This window comes from Myodes glareolus, chromosome 7 (genome assembly GCF_982192425.1).
Source record: "Myodes glareolus chromosome 7, mMyoGla1.1, whole genome shotgun sequence".
Taxonomy (NCBI): Eukaryota; Metazoa; Chordata; class Mammalia; order Rodentia; family Cricetidae; genus Myodes; species Myodes glareolus.
In genome coordinates this window covers 2,631,692-2,649,366 of record NC_142032.1, presented here as the reverse complement: position 1 = coordinate 2,649,366, position 17,675 = coordinate 2,631,692, and the positions used below count along the sequence as shown (strand labels likewise).

General features: G+C 46.0%; 2 protein-coding genes across 4 annotated transcripts in view; one reads left to right on the top strand and one right to left on the bottom strand.

The window, feature by feature from the left end:
• Hspa12a (heat shock protein family A (Hsp70) member 12A) overlaps window positions 1–10,823 on the bottom strand; it is a 156,215-nt gene extending 145,392 nt beyond the window's left edge. The window contains exon 1 of the mRNA XM_087907728.1: window positions 10,686–10,823. Within this exon, the coding sequence (XP_087763854.1) occupies window positions 10,686–10,688 (3 nt within the window). The 5' untranslated portion in view covers window positions 10,689–10,823. The remainder of the gene's footprint in view (window positions 1–10,685) is intronic.
• The window catches only part of Eno4 (enolase 4), a 34,543-nt gene continuing 27,554 nt past the window's right edge, over window positions 10,687–17,675 (top strand). For all 3 annotated transcript variants that reach the window (XM_048423061.3, XM_048423060.3, XM_085694173.2), the window contains exons 1-3: window positions 10,687–10,851; window positions 12,916–13,044; window positions 13,868–14,058. In XM_048423061.3, the coding sequence (XP_048279018.3) occupies window positions 10,687–10,851; window positions 12,916–13,044; window positions 13,868–14,058 (485 nt within the window). The remainder of the gene's footprint in view (window positions 10,852–12,915; window positions 13,045–13,867; window positions 14,059–17,675) is intronic.

Sequence of the window (17,675 nt, the reverse complement as noted above, 5' to 3'; positions counted from 1 at the left end):
TCCAAGGGACAGATCCGGGAACTTTGCTGGGTAAGCAACAGCCATGGGCCAATACACAGATTAATAGGGATGGGTTAAATTAAGATGTACATATTAGCCAATAAAAAATTAGAGTTAATGGGTCAAGCAGTGATTTAAATAATATAGTTTCTGTGTGACTATTTCTGGAATCTGCTAATGGGCCAAGTAGTGATTTCAATAATATAGTTTCTGAGAGATTATTTCTGAAATCTTGGCGGCCGGGTAACGAACAAGTGGCCTCCCTCAATAATGATATTCTTCCAGAGTCACAGATTATTTTAAATATCCGATTGAAACCGACACACACCTGTGGTTATCAACACCAGTGTCCTGAATCCCTGGGATGACTTACAAATGCCTACCACAAGCTACAGGTGACACAGGGTGACGCGAGGGGTAAAAATCCTTGTACACAGTTAGTACGGTGTGTCCGTCATACATCAAACATAGGACAGACCAACCCAGAGGGTCACATGTGTGTGGCAAACTGGGGTGTGAAAAGTTTCAGTAGAGCCCCAATGAATCTGGTCAAACCCAGACAGTACTCATAAGGGAAGGGGAACATGAAAACACACGTGCATGCATGTACACATGAGCACAAATACATCACACATATACACACAGTTATTTTTGCTTTCATCTAGCAAATATTTGGAGATGAATTTCACAGACTTTTAATTTTATATTACTCGTTTTGGTTGAATTTCCTGCTTCTGCAAATTTATAATTATCTCCATCAACAAGGAGATAATTTCCACTACTCTTGGGTTTGTTAGAAACGTATAAAAATTTTTAGCTGGGCAGTGGTGGTGCATACTTTTAATCCCAGCACTTAGAAGGCAGAGGCAGGTGAATCTCTGTGAGTTCGAGGCCAGCCTGGTGTACAGAGCAGGTTATAGAACAGCCAGGACTATACAAAGAAACCCTGTCTTGAAAAAAAAAAAAACAAACCAAAAAATATATATAGAGAGATACAAAATTTTTAACTGAATATATAATTTTTTCTGAAAAAGGTCTCAGTTGTGAGTTCAAAATAGCCGTATTTCCAACAAAGAAATGATTACACACATCCAAAAACTTCTAAATACCAGTCTTTAAAATAAAAAGTGATAGTTAGGACCTCTTGTTTTTACCCCCCAAATTAGTCTTTGTTTTTGTATTCTCAAAAGCTTTGTTCTTGTCAACTTAGTGACAAAGAAGTGAAAATATTTATGAGTAAGCAAGGAGCAATCAGGTCAGACCCACAGTCAGCTACATCCTAGCAAGTGGTAGCATGGAGCAGTGTGACACACACAAAAGCAGACGCTCACATGCTCTCCCTCACACACACACACACACACACACACACACATATGCATGGACACATACAGAGACATAGACACATACATACAGACACATGCACAGTCACACACACAGATACAAACAGACAGACACATAGACACATATGCATGCACACATACAGAGACACAGGCACAGACAGACACACATACACAATCACACACATAGACACAGACAGACACATATATACATATGCATGCACACACAGAGACACAGACACATACACACATAGACATAAGCACAGACAGACACACAGATACATATGCAAGCACACACAAAGAGACAGACACACAGAAACAGACAGACACACAGACACACAGTTCTTGGTCCCTCAAACAGGAACTGTGCTCTTAAAATAGCAGAGATAGAAAACTTCTTTAGTAAGACCAGGGAGCTGACAGGGTTTCCCCCAAAATTCCCTGTCCTGGGAGCTAATTTTAGGTTCTTCCTTTTCAAGTTCTCCCTGCACTTTAAAAGGCAGACACAGGTGCTCGGCTGTGTATGTTGAGAAGTGATGTTTCAGTCTTCCACCCTCAAGCAATGTTTCTTCTTGGAGGACTAATGGAAGCCCTGGTTTTTTTCTGAGTAAATAAGCCTTATCACTAATCCTACAATGTTAGCCCCACATTCTCTGCTAGTATGGATTTCAATATACTATATTAAATTGGGAGCGGAAATTTAATCTAGTGTATTACCTCAACTTTGAAAAGTGTACAGCGCTCCCGTAATCATTCACCCATGACTGGCTTATTTGAAAAAACATGATGAGATCACAACTGAGAAGTTTGCCTCAAATGATTACATTCACCGAAAGTCCTAGAATTCAGTTCCCCAGATCACAATTCTTGAAGAATAATTCCTGCTCTGAATTTGTGACCACAAATTTTGTTTTGAATACTGAAAATAGTAGAATTCTTAATGTATCAAACAGGACAATACAAAGATAAGTCCAGCCAGAAAGATAAAACAGCAACAAGGACAGGAAACCCCAGACCACTGCACAGTCAGCTGTAAATGCGTCTGAACGTCCTCAGCCTCACAAGCTTTAGCATCACCACCAGACTCCAGGCCAGGCTCCCGACAATCAGAAGTGGAAAAGCAGAGACAGTTGATTCGGCTAATAAGAAACAGATTACCCCTCTTAAGCAGATTAAAGTCCAACTTCAGGGAAGCGGGAAATCCCCTTCAGCCAGGTTCTTAGGTTTAATTACAAAAGTCAAACAACTTATTAACTCTCTCTCAAGTGCAACAACAAAACTGATAAGGGGAACAACTCCAGGGGCCGGGAAGACGGGAAAACTCCTTTCGACACTGTTAAGAGAAAGGACTTTTTGGCGTTTGCCACAACTTGATGACACACTTGGGAGCTTGGGAGTAGTGAGAGAGCTGGGTGATTAGAAGCACTTCCTGTTCTGGCCTCAGACCCCAGTTCAGCTCGTACTGGGTGGCTCACAACTGCCTCCAACTCCAGTTCCAGGGGGCCCGATGCCCATTCCTGGCCGCCTTAGGGGCCAAGAGGCATAAAGACAAAAATACACAGTAAACAAGAAAACAGACACCCACTGGACAGGTCCTCTTGACTGGGAACCTTTCTCTTTCTTCTTTGCTGCTCCCTGTGTGGAAAACATACAAGATAGCATCTTCATTCAAAATAAAAGCCTTATTTTATTACTTGTATCAAGGGAAGTGAGGATGAGAAAAATCTAGCTTTGTCGGGCATCTCTCAGCATTCCTTGGCTTTATTAGACTGTACTTATGCCGCAAAATACCTTCAAGTTGCATTTACGTCTATGAAGCTTTAAAAAAATACCATCTATTTTAAAATGGCAAAAGTAGGTTGCTTAGAGAATCTCTTTGGCCCGATCTTTCCCTCTTCTCTTTATGTTCTGAACTCGCCGAATAATTGCCTCACTTCTGGCTGTACAGAAACTGCATGTTTATTTCCTGAAAAATACCAATTAAACTGCCAGCGTAGCGTCTCCAGCATAGTATCCGTGGGTCCTCGGTGTCAGAGGCCTTTGAACGAATGACCGGAAGGCTGAATCGGAAAGGGCTCTGCCAGGGCACCAGCTCTGAGCCGTCACACTTTAGCTTCTGTGTGAGCCTTCTGCTTCGCTCCCTAAGTGCTAAAGGTTGTGATAAAAGTGACGATTTCCCAGGAGACTAATCACTTTCAAAGGTCACTAATATTGTTTTAAAAGGAAAGGGTCTCCTCTTGCACTCAATCTAGATTTCTGTACAGAGCTAAAGAAAGATTTTCAATGGAACAGCACAAAACTGCAGTCAACGCTGTGCTTTTCCGTCCCCGATTTCTGTGTGTGAGGCGTAAGACAGAAGTATGTGGATTTTTAACTAACCTCACAGCAATACTATGAAATTTAAAAAATACTAATCAATGAGGAAACAGACTCAGAGGTTATGTGAAGTGTACAAGGTCACAGAGTTGAAATCACGAGTTCTGATCCCAAGGCTCAACCCTTCTGGGCTCTCTTGACCGTACCTGTTTCCTTGGATCATTCTTGGGGAAAGGCGGTCATTCTCTTCCCTACCTGATTCAGAGCGGTGGGTCTTAACCCTGGCTGTAATGTAATATTTTAAAAATACTTCTGCATGAGTATGATTTGAGCCTGGGAAAGGTTTAAATTTGGACCTGGGTAAGGGCGCAATTAGCATTTTCCAACACGCCTCTTCGCAGTGTTTAGATTCTAATGGTGCGTAGGTAAGTAGAATCTCAGGGGGCTCTGGAGTGACGGTCATAACAGAAACCAGTCACCAAGAGTCACATGTTCTACCCTGAGTCTTTGAAGACTTCAATGTGAGCCATTCAACTGGCTGTGCTACGGAAGGGACACCGGTACCAAAGACCAGCGAGAGCTAGCAAGAGAGAACAGAACCCATGACAATGGGAATGGTGCATGATGGGAAATGAATGGGCACAGGAGTCAACAAGACCTGACCAAATCAAGTTTCCCTTCTCTGCAGGAGCTGTGTGCACTCTGGCCAATCACCTTTTGACATTGCTTTGCAAACTCAAGAGGGTTCATGTCTGGAAGGTTTAAGACCTATGAAAAGTCCCAGTCAAAGGCAGCTGCTGCTGGGAGTTTTGTTGTTACTACTATAGTAATAATGACTACTGCCAGGAGGCATTGGTAAATAAAAAAAAAAAAGATGTAAAAAGCTTTTATTTATTAGTCAATCATTCCCACTTTGCTTAATATTTGATTTCTGGTGTTTATAATCGCCATTAGTTTGGCAACCCTACCTCTCGGCTTTGGCAACTCGGAGAGGAAGGTGAATGTTCCTCCTCCCGCTTCCATCCACTCTGTCTCTAGGAGTCTGTGATTAAAGGCACCTGCAATCACGCTCATTAGTTCCCTGTGAAAATGACTTCAACACAAATGTCAAATGCAGGAAGAAGAATTAACAAGCACTTGATAGCAACCCCCAAGAAGCATCTAAACAATCACTCTTGAACATTAAAGGTGTGGCAAGCAGGTTCCAATCTAAATAAAGGTGTTAGACAGGATAGAGAAAAAATGAACAAATGCATTCGTCTCCATCCTCACCCATTTATGAGATGACTGAGTGGGTGAGAGATTTCCTTGTGAAATGCAAGATGAAGACCGTTTCCTTTACTCTATGAAGGGTCTCCAACTAGCTGGTTGAGACCAGTGGATGTATCTCTGGTAATTTCTCTTGAATCACAACTACTGAGTAGAGGGGTCTAGAAGGGAAACAGCTTTGCTGGTTCTCAATCAAGGTCTCCAGTAGGCCCACAAACTCTATTCAAGAAGGGGCTCTCAGTTCTAAACTTACACCAAGCGCACACTAGGCTTGGCTGTACAGACAGTCTCTTTTGTACGTGCAGAGCATCTAAGTAGTTATAACATGCTAAGAAAGTGCTGCTGTGTTTACAGCTACTGTTACCTGTGGGATGTGGGCGCTCCATTGTTGTTGCTATTATTATTAAAAGGGGTTTACAACTGGGCAGTGGTGGCACACTCCTCTAATTCCAGCACTCAGGAGGCAGAGCCAGGCAGAGCTCTGTGAATTTGAGGCTAGCCTGGTCTATATAGTGAGTTCTAAAACAGCCAGGGCTCCATAAACGAACCCCATCTCGACAAATCAAAAAGAGAAAAGTGGTGGGGGGGGTCTTCACACTCAAAAGGGTTAGAAAACACTATCAGTCCAGTCCTATGTGCACTGAGATGTGATCTCAAAATTCCGGTGTAGGAGCTCTCATTTCAAAACCACCCTTGCCGCACACTCTCCACGCAGCTCCCGGTGACATCCACGGGATGCTGTATGTGCGCTCTCTCGAGTATCACATCCTTTCTAAAGGGCATCTCAGCTCCACCTTCTCTTCCTGCATCTGTTCCAGGCACTCTTGCAATCCTTGAGCCTCTGTTCTGTGCCTTCTCTTCTCTTCTCCCCCACCTCCAGCTCTCCAGCTCGGTATTTTTAGGATTAACCTCACACCAACTTCTTTCATGCTCTGATGCTGTAGAAGAATCCTTAGACACTGAGTCTTAGTAGAAATGGGAAAAGAATCACCAAGGTATTAAAACAAAGATGTGAAGTTGATGTACAATTTGCATACATCTGAGCTTACTTTGTAGCCAAACTCCCAATATTCCCAAATGTCTACTAGTGGGAAATAAAATTGGAATATTAATGAACAGTCTTTTGACTGGAACCTGGCCACACTGACAGGCTGTAAGTAAGTCTAGCACATAGGTTTCCAGGAGAGTTTTCGGTCTCTGATTTCAGTGTACTGATGGCAGCTGCAATGTCATCAGAAACTCAGTGCTAAGGAAGAGTACCTGGCGTGTGACTAATAGTCAAGAAATCTTTGCCGACTGACTGGAGGAAGTAGACAGAGAGGTACCTGTACTTCTTTGACATCACACAGTTTTCTTTTTGAGAAGATGGAGTCTGTAAGGAAGTAACTAGGTCACTAATAACCCTTTCCAAGTAGTCAGCCTGTCTCTAGCTTTGACCTGAACACCCTTCCCTCCAGTGTAACATGAAGGCCGGCTAGCTTGTTGGGGTTTCTGTCCCGCCCAGTACCCCACAGCCAGCAAGTCCCAAAGAAAATCACACAATCTACATTAGGTTATAAACTGACTGGCCCATTAGCTCAATCTACTTATTAGCTCTTATAACCATGTATCACCCCATTATCCTTATCTACATTAGGCATATGGCTTGGTACCTTTTTCAGCTGTCAGCTCACATGTTGCTTCTTCCGTGATCTGGGCAGGAATGGCAGAGGGAGCTTCCTCCTCCCTAGCCTTCTCCTATTCTCATTGCCCTGCCTCTAATTCCTGCCTGGTTGACCCGCCTATTCTTCCTGCCTGGCCAATCAGCGTTTTATTAAAATACATGATTGACAGAATACAGACAATTCTCCCACACCACTCCAGCATACTGTAATTTCAGTCACAAGGGTAATTCATTTCAAGAAAATTCGATACCAGTAAATATATAAAAAAAAAAGCTTCCAGTGAACCAGCGCCTGAGGGCAGCATGACTTCCATCCTTTCAGGCTGTCCTGTGTGAGCACGGGCTGTCCTCTGAGTACACGGGCTGTCCTGTGTGAGCATGGGCTGTCCTCTGAGTACACGGGCTGTCCTGTGTGAGCACAGGTTGTCCTCTGAGTACACGGGCTGTCCTGTGTGTGCACGGGCTGTCCTCTGAGTACACGGGCTGTCCTGTGTGTGCACGGGCTGTCCTCTGAGTACACGGGCTGTCCTGTGTGTGCACGGGCTGTCCTCTGAGTACACGGGCTGTCCTGTGTGTGCATGGGCTGTCCTCTGAGTACACGGGCTGTCCTGTGTGAGCACAGGTTGTCCTCTGAGTACACGGGCTGTCCTGTGTGGGCACAGACTGTCCTCTGAGTACATGAGCTGTCCTGTGTGTGCATAGGCTGTCCTCTGAGTACACGGGCTGTCCTGTGTGTGCACAGACTGTACTGTGTGAGCACAGGCCATCCTGTGTGTTCAGGGGCCATCCTGTGTGTGTACAGGCTGCCCTCTGAGTACACAGGTCATCCTGTGTATGCACAGACTGTTGTGTGTGAGCATGGGTTGTCCTCTGAGTTCATGAGCTGTCCTGTGTGTGCATGGGTGCAGAGGCACACACACCTGGCACACCACCAAGTCTCTCCCCTTGCCTTTGGGACTGTTGCTCTAAGCTCACTTTGTCTGTTTCCTCTTATAGCTGCTGCCCTCCTCCTGTGTCCTCAATCCTTCTGTAGTGCTCAGCTCCTATTTCAAGAGGACTCTGGCCCATTTCCCTCCTGTCAACATCTCCACCTTCAGGTTGTTACGGTATGAAGATATCATCTAGCTATGTCTGTAGGCCTCCCCACCCCCTTTTTCTCTAGGATTCCCAGACTCTAGGCCAGCAAGTATATAGCCCAGTGCACACAATGCAGTAACTCCAGGTCATACCTATGTCCTCCTCCTGTTTTGTTTTGTTTTCTGAGTTTCTCTGTGTGGCCCTGGCTGTCCTGGAATCAACTCTGTAGACCAGGCTTGTCTCACACTGAGAGTTCTGCTTGCCTCTGTCTCCCGAGTGCTGAGATTAAAGGCGAGTGCCAGCACTGCACTGTGTGTACCCACTTTTGACCACACTGCCCTGTGTGCCCACTGTTGACCACACTGCTGTGTGTGTACCCACTCTTGACCACACTGTCCTGTGTGAGTACCCACTGTTGACCACACTGCTCTGTGTACCCACTCTTGACCACACTGCCCCGTGTACCCACTCTTGATCACACTGCCCTGTGTGCCCACTCTCAAGCACACTGTTCTGTGTGTGCCCACTCTCGATCACACTGCTGTGTGTACCCACTGTTGACCATACTGCTGTGTGTACCCACTCTTGATCACACTGCCCTGTGTGCCCACTCTCGACCACACTGTTCTGTGTGTGCCCACTCTTGACCACAATGCCCTGTGTGTGCCCACTCTTGACAGCTCCATGCTCCTCTCAAAAGAACTCTATACTCCCTCAAGTCTTCGGTTCCCCAACCTCCACCCTCTCACCCAGCCTGCTCATCCTTTCTCTACATTATTTCTCACCCATCTTTTCCCAACGGCAACCTTACTGTTTAACCTTTCCACCTCCTTCTCTACCTGGATTCACTGCTTTCTGTAGACCCGAACATGCATCACGCTTGCTAGTGTGGCCACTCAACCACATCTGTCTTGCCTAGCCTATATTTTTAGAAATGTAGAACGGTATAATTCTCTAACAATTTCTCTATAGACTAAGTATCTATCCCCGTTTCTCATTTTTGAGATAGAGTAATTATTATTCACCCAACTCCAAAACATTTGCCAGTTTTTATTAGTGATTTTTATGTGCAAAACCCATTTACTCATCCAATAGCTATTTGCTGAACATCTAATCTATTAGAAAGTTGATGCTGTGGATGCAGAATTGAATAGGACACGCAATCCCTGTCCTCATGGAACACAGAGGCCAGCAGGTTAGAGAGGAAAGAACCCGTTACACAGTGGTCCCAGCCCAAACACTTCAGGTCTTTCATTAGAGTATTCAATGAGGACTGTGGGTATAAGAGTGCTTGCCCGGCATGTCAGAAGGCTGGGGTTCCATTCCCAGCACCGCATTAACCAGGCATAGTGGTTCACTATGTAACTCCAGAACTCGGGAGGTAGGTGAAGAGAGACCAGAAGTTCAAGGCTATCTTCCACTACGTAGCCAGTTGGAGGCTGTCCTAGTATACATAAAATCAAGTATCCAATTAAAAAGAAAGAAAAGAAAAAGAAATTAAACGGGGTCTGGAGATAAAGTTAGTTCAGTAGATGGACTTACCATCCAGGTGGTAAGTCCAGAGAACTAAGCTGAGCAGAGGAACAATGAAAAGAAGGAAGAAAGAAAGTCAAATGGGTCGGCCCTAAGGGATGAGATTTGTGGTCCAGGATTCAAGTGGGCAAGGAGTTCAGAAAAAAGAACAGACTCTTGGGGGCGTGAATGTGGAGCAGCCTTAGGATGCAGGACCCACACATACCATAACGGGAGAAGGTGGTGTCTACAACTGGAGGTGGGCGGCCAGGAGGAAGGGCAGAGAGATGGAAGCAGTGGCCACACTGGGGACTCATTTTATATAAGGATCTTCTAAAAACCCGGCTGTCAGCAGCTAGCTCTGCAGAGGACAGGACGGCGACTCAGCCTCCGCTTCCACCATCAAAGAATTTGCAGTCAGTTAGTCAGGAGGGTAGGTCAAGAGTGTGATGATCCATCACACCACAGAAAGGAGAGAGAGAGAGAGAGAGAGAGAGAGAGAGAGAGAGAGAGAGAGAGAGAGAGAGATCGCTTGGCGAGTCCAGAAGAGGGGAGGTGTAGGTGTCAGTCCGGGTTATGTAACAGTGCTTACAGAACCCCATATTTTATTCACCTACACCCAACAGCACAACTATGGAAAACAACTGTTCCCAAATGCTTCTTCACTCTACGGTTATTTTAAGTGATTGCAAGCAGACGGGACAGGTAGGATTGTGTTTTCTAGATGAGCACAGAACTTTTATGCAGTCCGCTTTCTGTTGGGAATATAAATCAGGCAACAGTAAAATGACAACACCCTATCCCCTTCTGCCTCGGCCCACCCCTGCACCATCAAAGTATCTAGAACACAGTAAATTCTATCATTGCGTATGGTACCTGACTGGCACAGGATATGGGGAGCCCTCTGCAGAGACCATGGACCCAATGACCTTCCCAAGTGCTGCTTCGGCGTCACCTCCGCCCGCACCCTGGGTCTCTCCAAACATCACTATCCTTACTGCCTACATGGAGTTTTCCTCGCAGAGAATTCACCCTCAGTAATCTCCCGGAGAAGGGTGTGCAAAACTGTTTCTAAGGGGATCACGAGGCGGGCAGCAAGCATGCTGATGGGTTGGAATGGATGCATTCCCGGGACCTCCACGGCTCAGGAAGGGCACCCTGGGCTATTGCATCCCTCTCCCTCCTTAACTGGAACAGCAGGGGAGCACCTGTCCACAGATGAAAATAGCGGGTACCGCTCCCCAGCTTCTGCAAAATGAACTCGAACAACCGTTAAATGCTTCTTAGGTCTGGAAGAAACACTGACAAATGAGGTTGGGAGAGCACTGAGAACGAAGAGCAAAGAAAATAAGTGCGCACCAGATAACGATGGCAAGCAAACAGTTCCTTGCACTGAGGGCAGGAAGCCTCGCGAGATCTAGGGGTCGGGAATCTCGTTGCGTTGCCTAGCGACCAAAGGACGCTGGCGGGCCCCCTTGGCGAAACCCCCGCTGGAGCCCTGAGTGTCCTACCATGGGGGAAGAAGGCAGCGGCCGCAGCTGTGGGATCACCAGGGGCCTGCAGAAGCTGAAGCAGCAGGCGATGGCGTACTACCAGGAGAACGACGTCCCCCGCAGGCTGGAAGAGCTGCTCAACTCCACCTTCTACCTCCAGCCCGCAGACGTCTACGGGCACCTGGTAGGGACCTGCGGCCAGCTCCCCTTCTTCCCCCTCCCCTCCGGCCCGGCCCACGCTGCGGCAGCGCGCTGCGCTTGCGTCGTGGAGTCGCGCCTGCGCGCTGCTGGGGCCAGGCGCTCAGTGACCCGAGCTGGGAGGATGCGGAGAGGGAAGCCGGGACGAGTTGCCCCTGGGGACCGAAATTGAGGCGCAGAAGCGAGAGTCGAGGGGACCCTGGGCGGCCCTGTAGCCTGGGAGGCTGTCCCGAGCCTGCGGGCTTCTTTACGATGCAGGGAGCCCGCCCGCCTTTGGTTTTCTAAAACACAGACCAGAACGTCAAACTCACCTCGGCTGCTGCTGTCAGGGATCGGGACTGAGCTGTGACTTGGCCGCAGCCCACCCCAGAGCCTCATTCCACTAGCTTCCACTGCTTCCAGCTATCTCAGATGCCAAGCCTAGGCACCAGGGTTTGCATGCCACAGGCACCCTACTTTGGCTAGGTACCCAACTTCACGGGCCCGTGAATACCAAAACTGCAGATTTCGCTCGGAGGCCCTCTCCACTGGACTCTGGATTTAGCGTCCTTGAGCTCTCCCAGGGCGCGTCCTCCAACTGTAATCCTTCCAGGTGGCTGAGGAGCTCTTGCTAAGAGGGGAGCCCTGTGCCTCAGAGACTGTCTTGGGAAGAGCGAGTTAGGGCACCACTTTGCTATCTCAGTCTCTAGAAACTCTCTGCAAGGTTAAAACAAGACCAAAGGAAAAAAATTCGATTCCTCTTTCTAACTAAAGAACTTGTGCCTCGGGCGTTTAAGTGAGGCACTTCTGGCCTAAGACCCTTTGCTGGGCCCCAAGGGAGACTGACAGACCTCAGTAGATAAGAGTTCTTGTTGCTACCTCGGGTAGATCACAGCTTCCTGTAACTCTAGCTCCAGGGGATCTGTTACTCTCTTCTGTCCTCCTCAGAACATGTACACAAATACCAGTTTTTATAGACACACTCTTATACTAAAATAACAAGGATCTTCAACCGTTAAATAATTTAAGTGGTAAATAGGGACGTTTGTGAAGTGGGTGAAGGCCTGATAAGAACTTCAGTCCCTAAGGTCTCTTGCTAAAGGAGCTGTTAACATTGTCTGGTCTCAGTGTGCAAAGCTAGACACTCGCACTTTTGTTTCCATGTGGGATGCTCTCCCCAGTCTGCTTAGCAGCCTGACACTGGTTGGTACAGCTCTCTGGAATCTCCTGTACCTTGATTAGGGACGGCCCTAGTTCACTTTCTATTGCTTTTTTACAACATTCTGACCAAAAGCAACTTAGGGAGGAAAGGGTTCGCCTGGCTCACATTTCAGTGTCACAGTCCTCTTCGCTGAGGGAAGTCATCTGAGCAGGAATCGAAGAAGCGGCCATGGGGAAGTGCTGCTTACTGGTTTGCTACCCATGGCTTGCTCAGCCCGCTTTTTTATACCACCCAGGTCACCCTGCCTAGGGTTGGCACCACCCTTAGAGGGCTAAGCCATCCATGCATCGATCTTGGACCCCTTCCAAATGACTTGTGCTCTGCCACTTAAGAGAAACTGGAATTACTAAGACTCCCCAGAGGCCTTTTAGTGAGGTAGCACTATACAACAGCTGATGACAGGCAAGACTGTTGTCTTTAACTTCACTCTTCAGAAGCCAGAAGCCTGTTTGGGAGCAGGAGGTGGGGTGGGGTGGGATAAAATCAGCCCCTTCAGATTTCTTAAGTCTGAATGCATCACAGTGTTGTAAAGATCAATAACTTCCATAACTTGGAAAGAAGTATCAGGGAGTCAGTTGACTTGACCTCACTAGGATTAGGGTTAGGGTTAGTACCCCTGCTGAAGAGGGTACTAGGCCTGTTGATGAAGATGAGATGCATTCCTGTTGAGAGACCAATGAGACTACAACACACCACCCCTGGACTGGAGACTCCGCGTGGGCTATTCTATCAGAGGTGGGGGCTCATCCAGATCTGGGATGTTTTATAGGATAGAGAGTCACTGTGTCTGGCCTCTGTAAGATAAATCCGTGCGGTTTTCTGATTTTTGGTTTTGTGTGTGTCTTGAAGGCAAACTACTTTTCTAAACTTGCAAAGCCACCCTCCATATGCAAAGTAGCGGGAAAAATCATTCTGGACGGACTGGGGCTTCCTACTCTCCAGGTGGAGATCTCCTGCACCATCCAAAATCTTCCCAAGGTATGTGGCAGCTCAGCGTTGCTCTAAAATGTATCCTGCCCAACTCTGCACTTAGCAGCACGGATATCTCAACTGCAGAAATGTAATGTTTTAGGATTCAATATTTGTGAAGCAAATACATATACATACAGGGAGGGGGCAGGCATTGGCAAATGGCGGTTTATAAAGGCAGAATGGGAAACCCCATGTTAGGAGGATGAGGGTTTTATTTTATTTTAATTGGGCATGCTAATTAGGTGAGCCAAAGGGGGCTTCTGGTTGCTGGACTTCAATACTTTGATAGCTGGGCCTTGGTAGTCAGCCTCAGGAGGAGGAAGTGGCCAAATAACAGCATAGACGTTGGTGGGTAGCTTTAGGAATATCAGCTAAGGAATTTTAGAAGGCAGAGGAAATGGGGGAAGGGCAAGGCTGGCTAGAGTCTCTTCATCGATTCTATCTCAAGAAAAATAAAAGTAAATTAAAAAATAAAAACAATTTAACTGTTTAATTCATGTTGTTACCTCCCTTTTATAAATACAATTGCTACAGCCTGTGAGAGGAGAAGAATAAGGTTAAATCTGTAGCTAGTTTTTTGGAGAAGTAGTGTTAGGGAAAGTTCAATGTGGGATTTTAGACCAGTATTTTAACAGAGTAATTTGAAATGGTTCGTGAAGTCACATGTCTCAATGTTTCAACAGGTATGCAAGTATAGAGAAAAATTATGTGTTGTTTTCTTCCTTGAAGTAGGTGATAAAATACCATTAATGTTAAATGCTAAATGAACTCAGTTTCCTGTCTCCTGGGAGAGGCAGAGAAAGTGTGGAACCGTTTGTGTCGTTGCCAGTACATCTGTTCCGTGGTGATACCTGCGCACTTTGAAGTCATGGAGAATGCCTCGCCAGAGGTGGCGGACGCGGAGGAGACAGAGAGGCACCTGGCAGTGAGCACGGCTCTGCAGTGGGTCAATGAGTCCATGACAGAGGAGCTGTGGGGTCTGGACCCCTCCAACCAGGCAGAGGTGGACCACAGGCTCAGGTAACAGCTGGGTATGAACGCCTGATTTGTGTCTTTGCATTTCACCTGTCAATAAAATGGCCCTGGGTAGCAGTGTTTCTTAGACATGTATCACTCACAATCCTGTTTCACCCAAGAAATTTAAAAACCCACTGGTGTGTATTCGTGTGCATACACGTGTGTGCACGCTGTGAAGGCCAGAGTTCAATGCCAGTGATTTTTTTTTTCCTTCGTCATTCTCTACCTCGAATTTTGAGACAAGGATCCCGCTTTTACCTGGACCTCACTTACTCAGCTAGACTGGCTGGCCAATGAGCCCCCTTTGTTCCTGTCTGCCCAGAACTAAAACGACAAGCATGCACCCTGTTCCTGGCTTTTTACACAGTGCTGGAGAGTGAGCTTGAGTGCTTCACATTTGCACGGCCAGCGCTCACCGTGCTATCTCCCCACTCCAAGAAATTTTTACACAGAGATATATAAAATTGGCCCAAATAAAACATTTAGTAATGAAAATAAACTTATTTTAAAATGATCCTTTGGTCTGTAATTTTTACTATTTATTAAAGATTGCAGCAGATTTGCATACTAATGAAATCGATGTGTTTACTTTTACACTTGGAATTGAATCTTGGTTGAATATTTGATACTGCAGGACAAAGCACCTTAACTTTTTTCAGAGTTGATCAATATTTTAATTTATTTATTCATTGTGTGTGTGTGTGTGTGCACATGCTACGCCAGCACACTGTGGCAGTCAGGTGACAGCTGTCTGGGGTGAGTTCTTTCCTTCCACCATGTTGGCTTCCAGGGGTCAAACTCAGGTTGCCAGGTTTGAAGGCAAGTGCTTTTGCCTGCTGAGCCATTTTGCCAGCCTCAGGGTTGATCAATATTTGATTTTATAGGAGTCAAAGCTGAGAATACTGCTTTGCATAAATACACAGAATACACAGTTCAAATGGCACAATTATGTTTAGAACCATATCAGAAATTGTTGGAAATTCTGTCCTAATCCCAAGATAAATTTAACAACATATTTAACTTTTAAAATCTTTTAAATTTTTATTTATTATCATTTATATGTATGAATATTTTTTCTGCATGTATGTATGTGCACCACATGTATGCCCAGAGGAACCAGAAAAGGTCATTGGGTCTCTTGGAACTGGAGTTATAGGTGGCTATGAGCCACCATATTGGTTCTCAACCTTCCTAATACTGTGACCCTTTAATCCAGTTCTTCATATTGTGGTGAACCCCAACTAGAAAATTATTTTTGTTGCTAGTTTATAACTATACTTTTGCTACTGTTAAGAAGTTATATGTAAATATCTGTGTTTTCCAATGATCTTAGGCCACCCCTGTGAAACAGTGACTCCACCCCCAGGGGGTTTGCAACCCATTGGGGTTGAGAACCGCAGGTCTAGGTGCTTGGAACTGAACTGGGTCGCCACAAGAGCAAGATTCTCTTACCTGCTGAGCCATCTCCCCTCCCCCTCACTCAACAACTTTTCTATGAAACTCAAGTGAGCAGCTGAAGCAGTGATTTTGAAATTCAAACATTCTAACATACAATCCAAAGACACACCAATTCAGTGTTTACCTTTTGGGGAGATAATTAAGTGTTTTGTTTTACATAATTAAACCATGGTGTTTCTATAAGATCAAGAAGCTTATATATATAATAAAGCACCACAATTTGTAATGTACAGTGGCCTTAAATTGGAGGTGTTTCAGGCGGGTTCATTGGTGTTGTGTGGCAATGCAAAGTACACATATGTGTTCAGATCCAAAGTCACATGCAGCAGCAAGGGTGAACTGTACTGCCCCAAGCACCTCAAATTCGTTAAGTATTTGATTTGGAATGAATTTTCACTCATAACGTGTTCAGAAACATTCCACTGTTACCAAATAGTTCACAACCCCAGCATTCATTTACATGACCCCACGGGAGGCTGCGACCCATAGAATGAGAAGCTGGACTGTAGAACTGGGGAAAGTGAAAACAGCCGGCCTTCCCTAAGTCTGGTTTTCTCCCGTTCCTATACTTTCCCTGTGTAAGGTGGGGCCAGCCTGTGGCCTCTTCTGCAGGGTACTTCTCAGGATAAGGATCAGGTTATCAGAGAATGGCCAACTTTGAGGCTTCAGACCCTTGCCTGCAGACACCTGGCTGTTGCTTACTTTCTACCCTCCAGCCACAACCGAGTCTTAAACCTTTCGCCAGAAATTAAGGATTTTTTCCCTCTGAAAACCAGAGAACCTAGTCAGGCTGAGTGTTATTGGGTGCCACACCAAGTCACGGTTAGAGTCTTCCCTTTACACAGGTGGAAGGCGTCAACAGCCTTGGCCAGGCCAGGTCAATGCAGCCCTTCTAGTGCTGCTGCATGGCCTTGAGCGATGCCCTGTTGTTGTTTGCCTCAGAGTTGGTTGATGACCTTCATTAAAAAACCAAACAACACTTTGAAAAGGAAAGGTTTTTTTTTTTTTGTCTTTTTTGAGTTAAACCCCCTTCTCTTCTTTGGCTACAGCATCTACTACTTTATTGCATCCTTTCCTCTGAAGTTTTCCCTCCCAAACCTCCAATCTGGACCAGTTCCTGTAGTTTATGAAGTTAGACAGGCATCTATAAGCAGGTATCTTCCTTTGTCCAAACTATGGGCCCTGGTGGATAAAGGCAATCTTTGGCCTTCATGACAGTGTGTTCGAGGTTCCTCTTATTTCAACAGGAAGAGCTCAGTTATGTCAGACAGCCAAACCGTGGAAAGTTTGATTTCTAAGGGTCCCTTTCGGTCACTTTCCACCTCTGGGGGTCGGGCTTCTCTGGGTTCCTCAAGTGCGTTTTTGAGGTGTGAGCGCTGAACCCAGGCAGAAATACCAGCGACTTTAAGAGCAATAGGAGTCCGGAGAATCACGATGTAAGGTCCTTTCCATCTAGGTTCAAGCCGGTCAGTTTTGAAGTGACAGACTAATACAGCATCTCCGGGCTAGAACACATGATAAGGTGGACGGTACCCAACAGGTGGAGCAACCTGGACCCGGGGGAATCTTTATCCAAAGTTAAAGATTCCCTTTAAGGACTCAGAGGTTGGCGTGAGGCAATCTGGTAACAGTCTGGCCTGTACTCAAGGGATCATGGGAAATGGTCACCCGTAGACTATTTCATATGTGGTGAACCTCAGTAGGAGTATACTGGACTCTGAGAAGGTCATGAGGCAAGAGGTTGACCAGTTACCGCCAGTTTCAAGAGGATATTTAGTTAAAATCTCCTTTAAAGTTATATTCATCCTCTCTACTTTCCTGAGCTTTTGAGAATGTTACATACAACATTTCCAATAATTTATGTTAAGAGCCTTAGAGAGCAATTAGGGTAACTTGGCCTTGATGGCCAGGACATTGTCGGATCCTGGAGATATGGGAGGCCACATCTGGGAATAATTTCCATTATTAATTTCTTAGCTACCAATTGGGCCGTTTTCATTCTGGATGTAAAGGCCTCTGTGCAGCCTGTGACAGTACTGACAAAGACCAAAAGATATCTGTAGCCATTCAGTCCTGGTTTGACTTCAGGGAAATCCACTTCCCCAAATTCACCAGGTGCTGTGCCTTGACCCTGTTGGTGCCTTCACCTGGGCGCAGGTCAG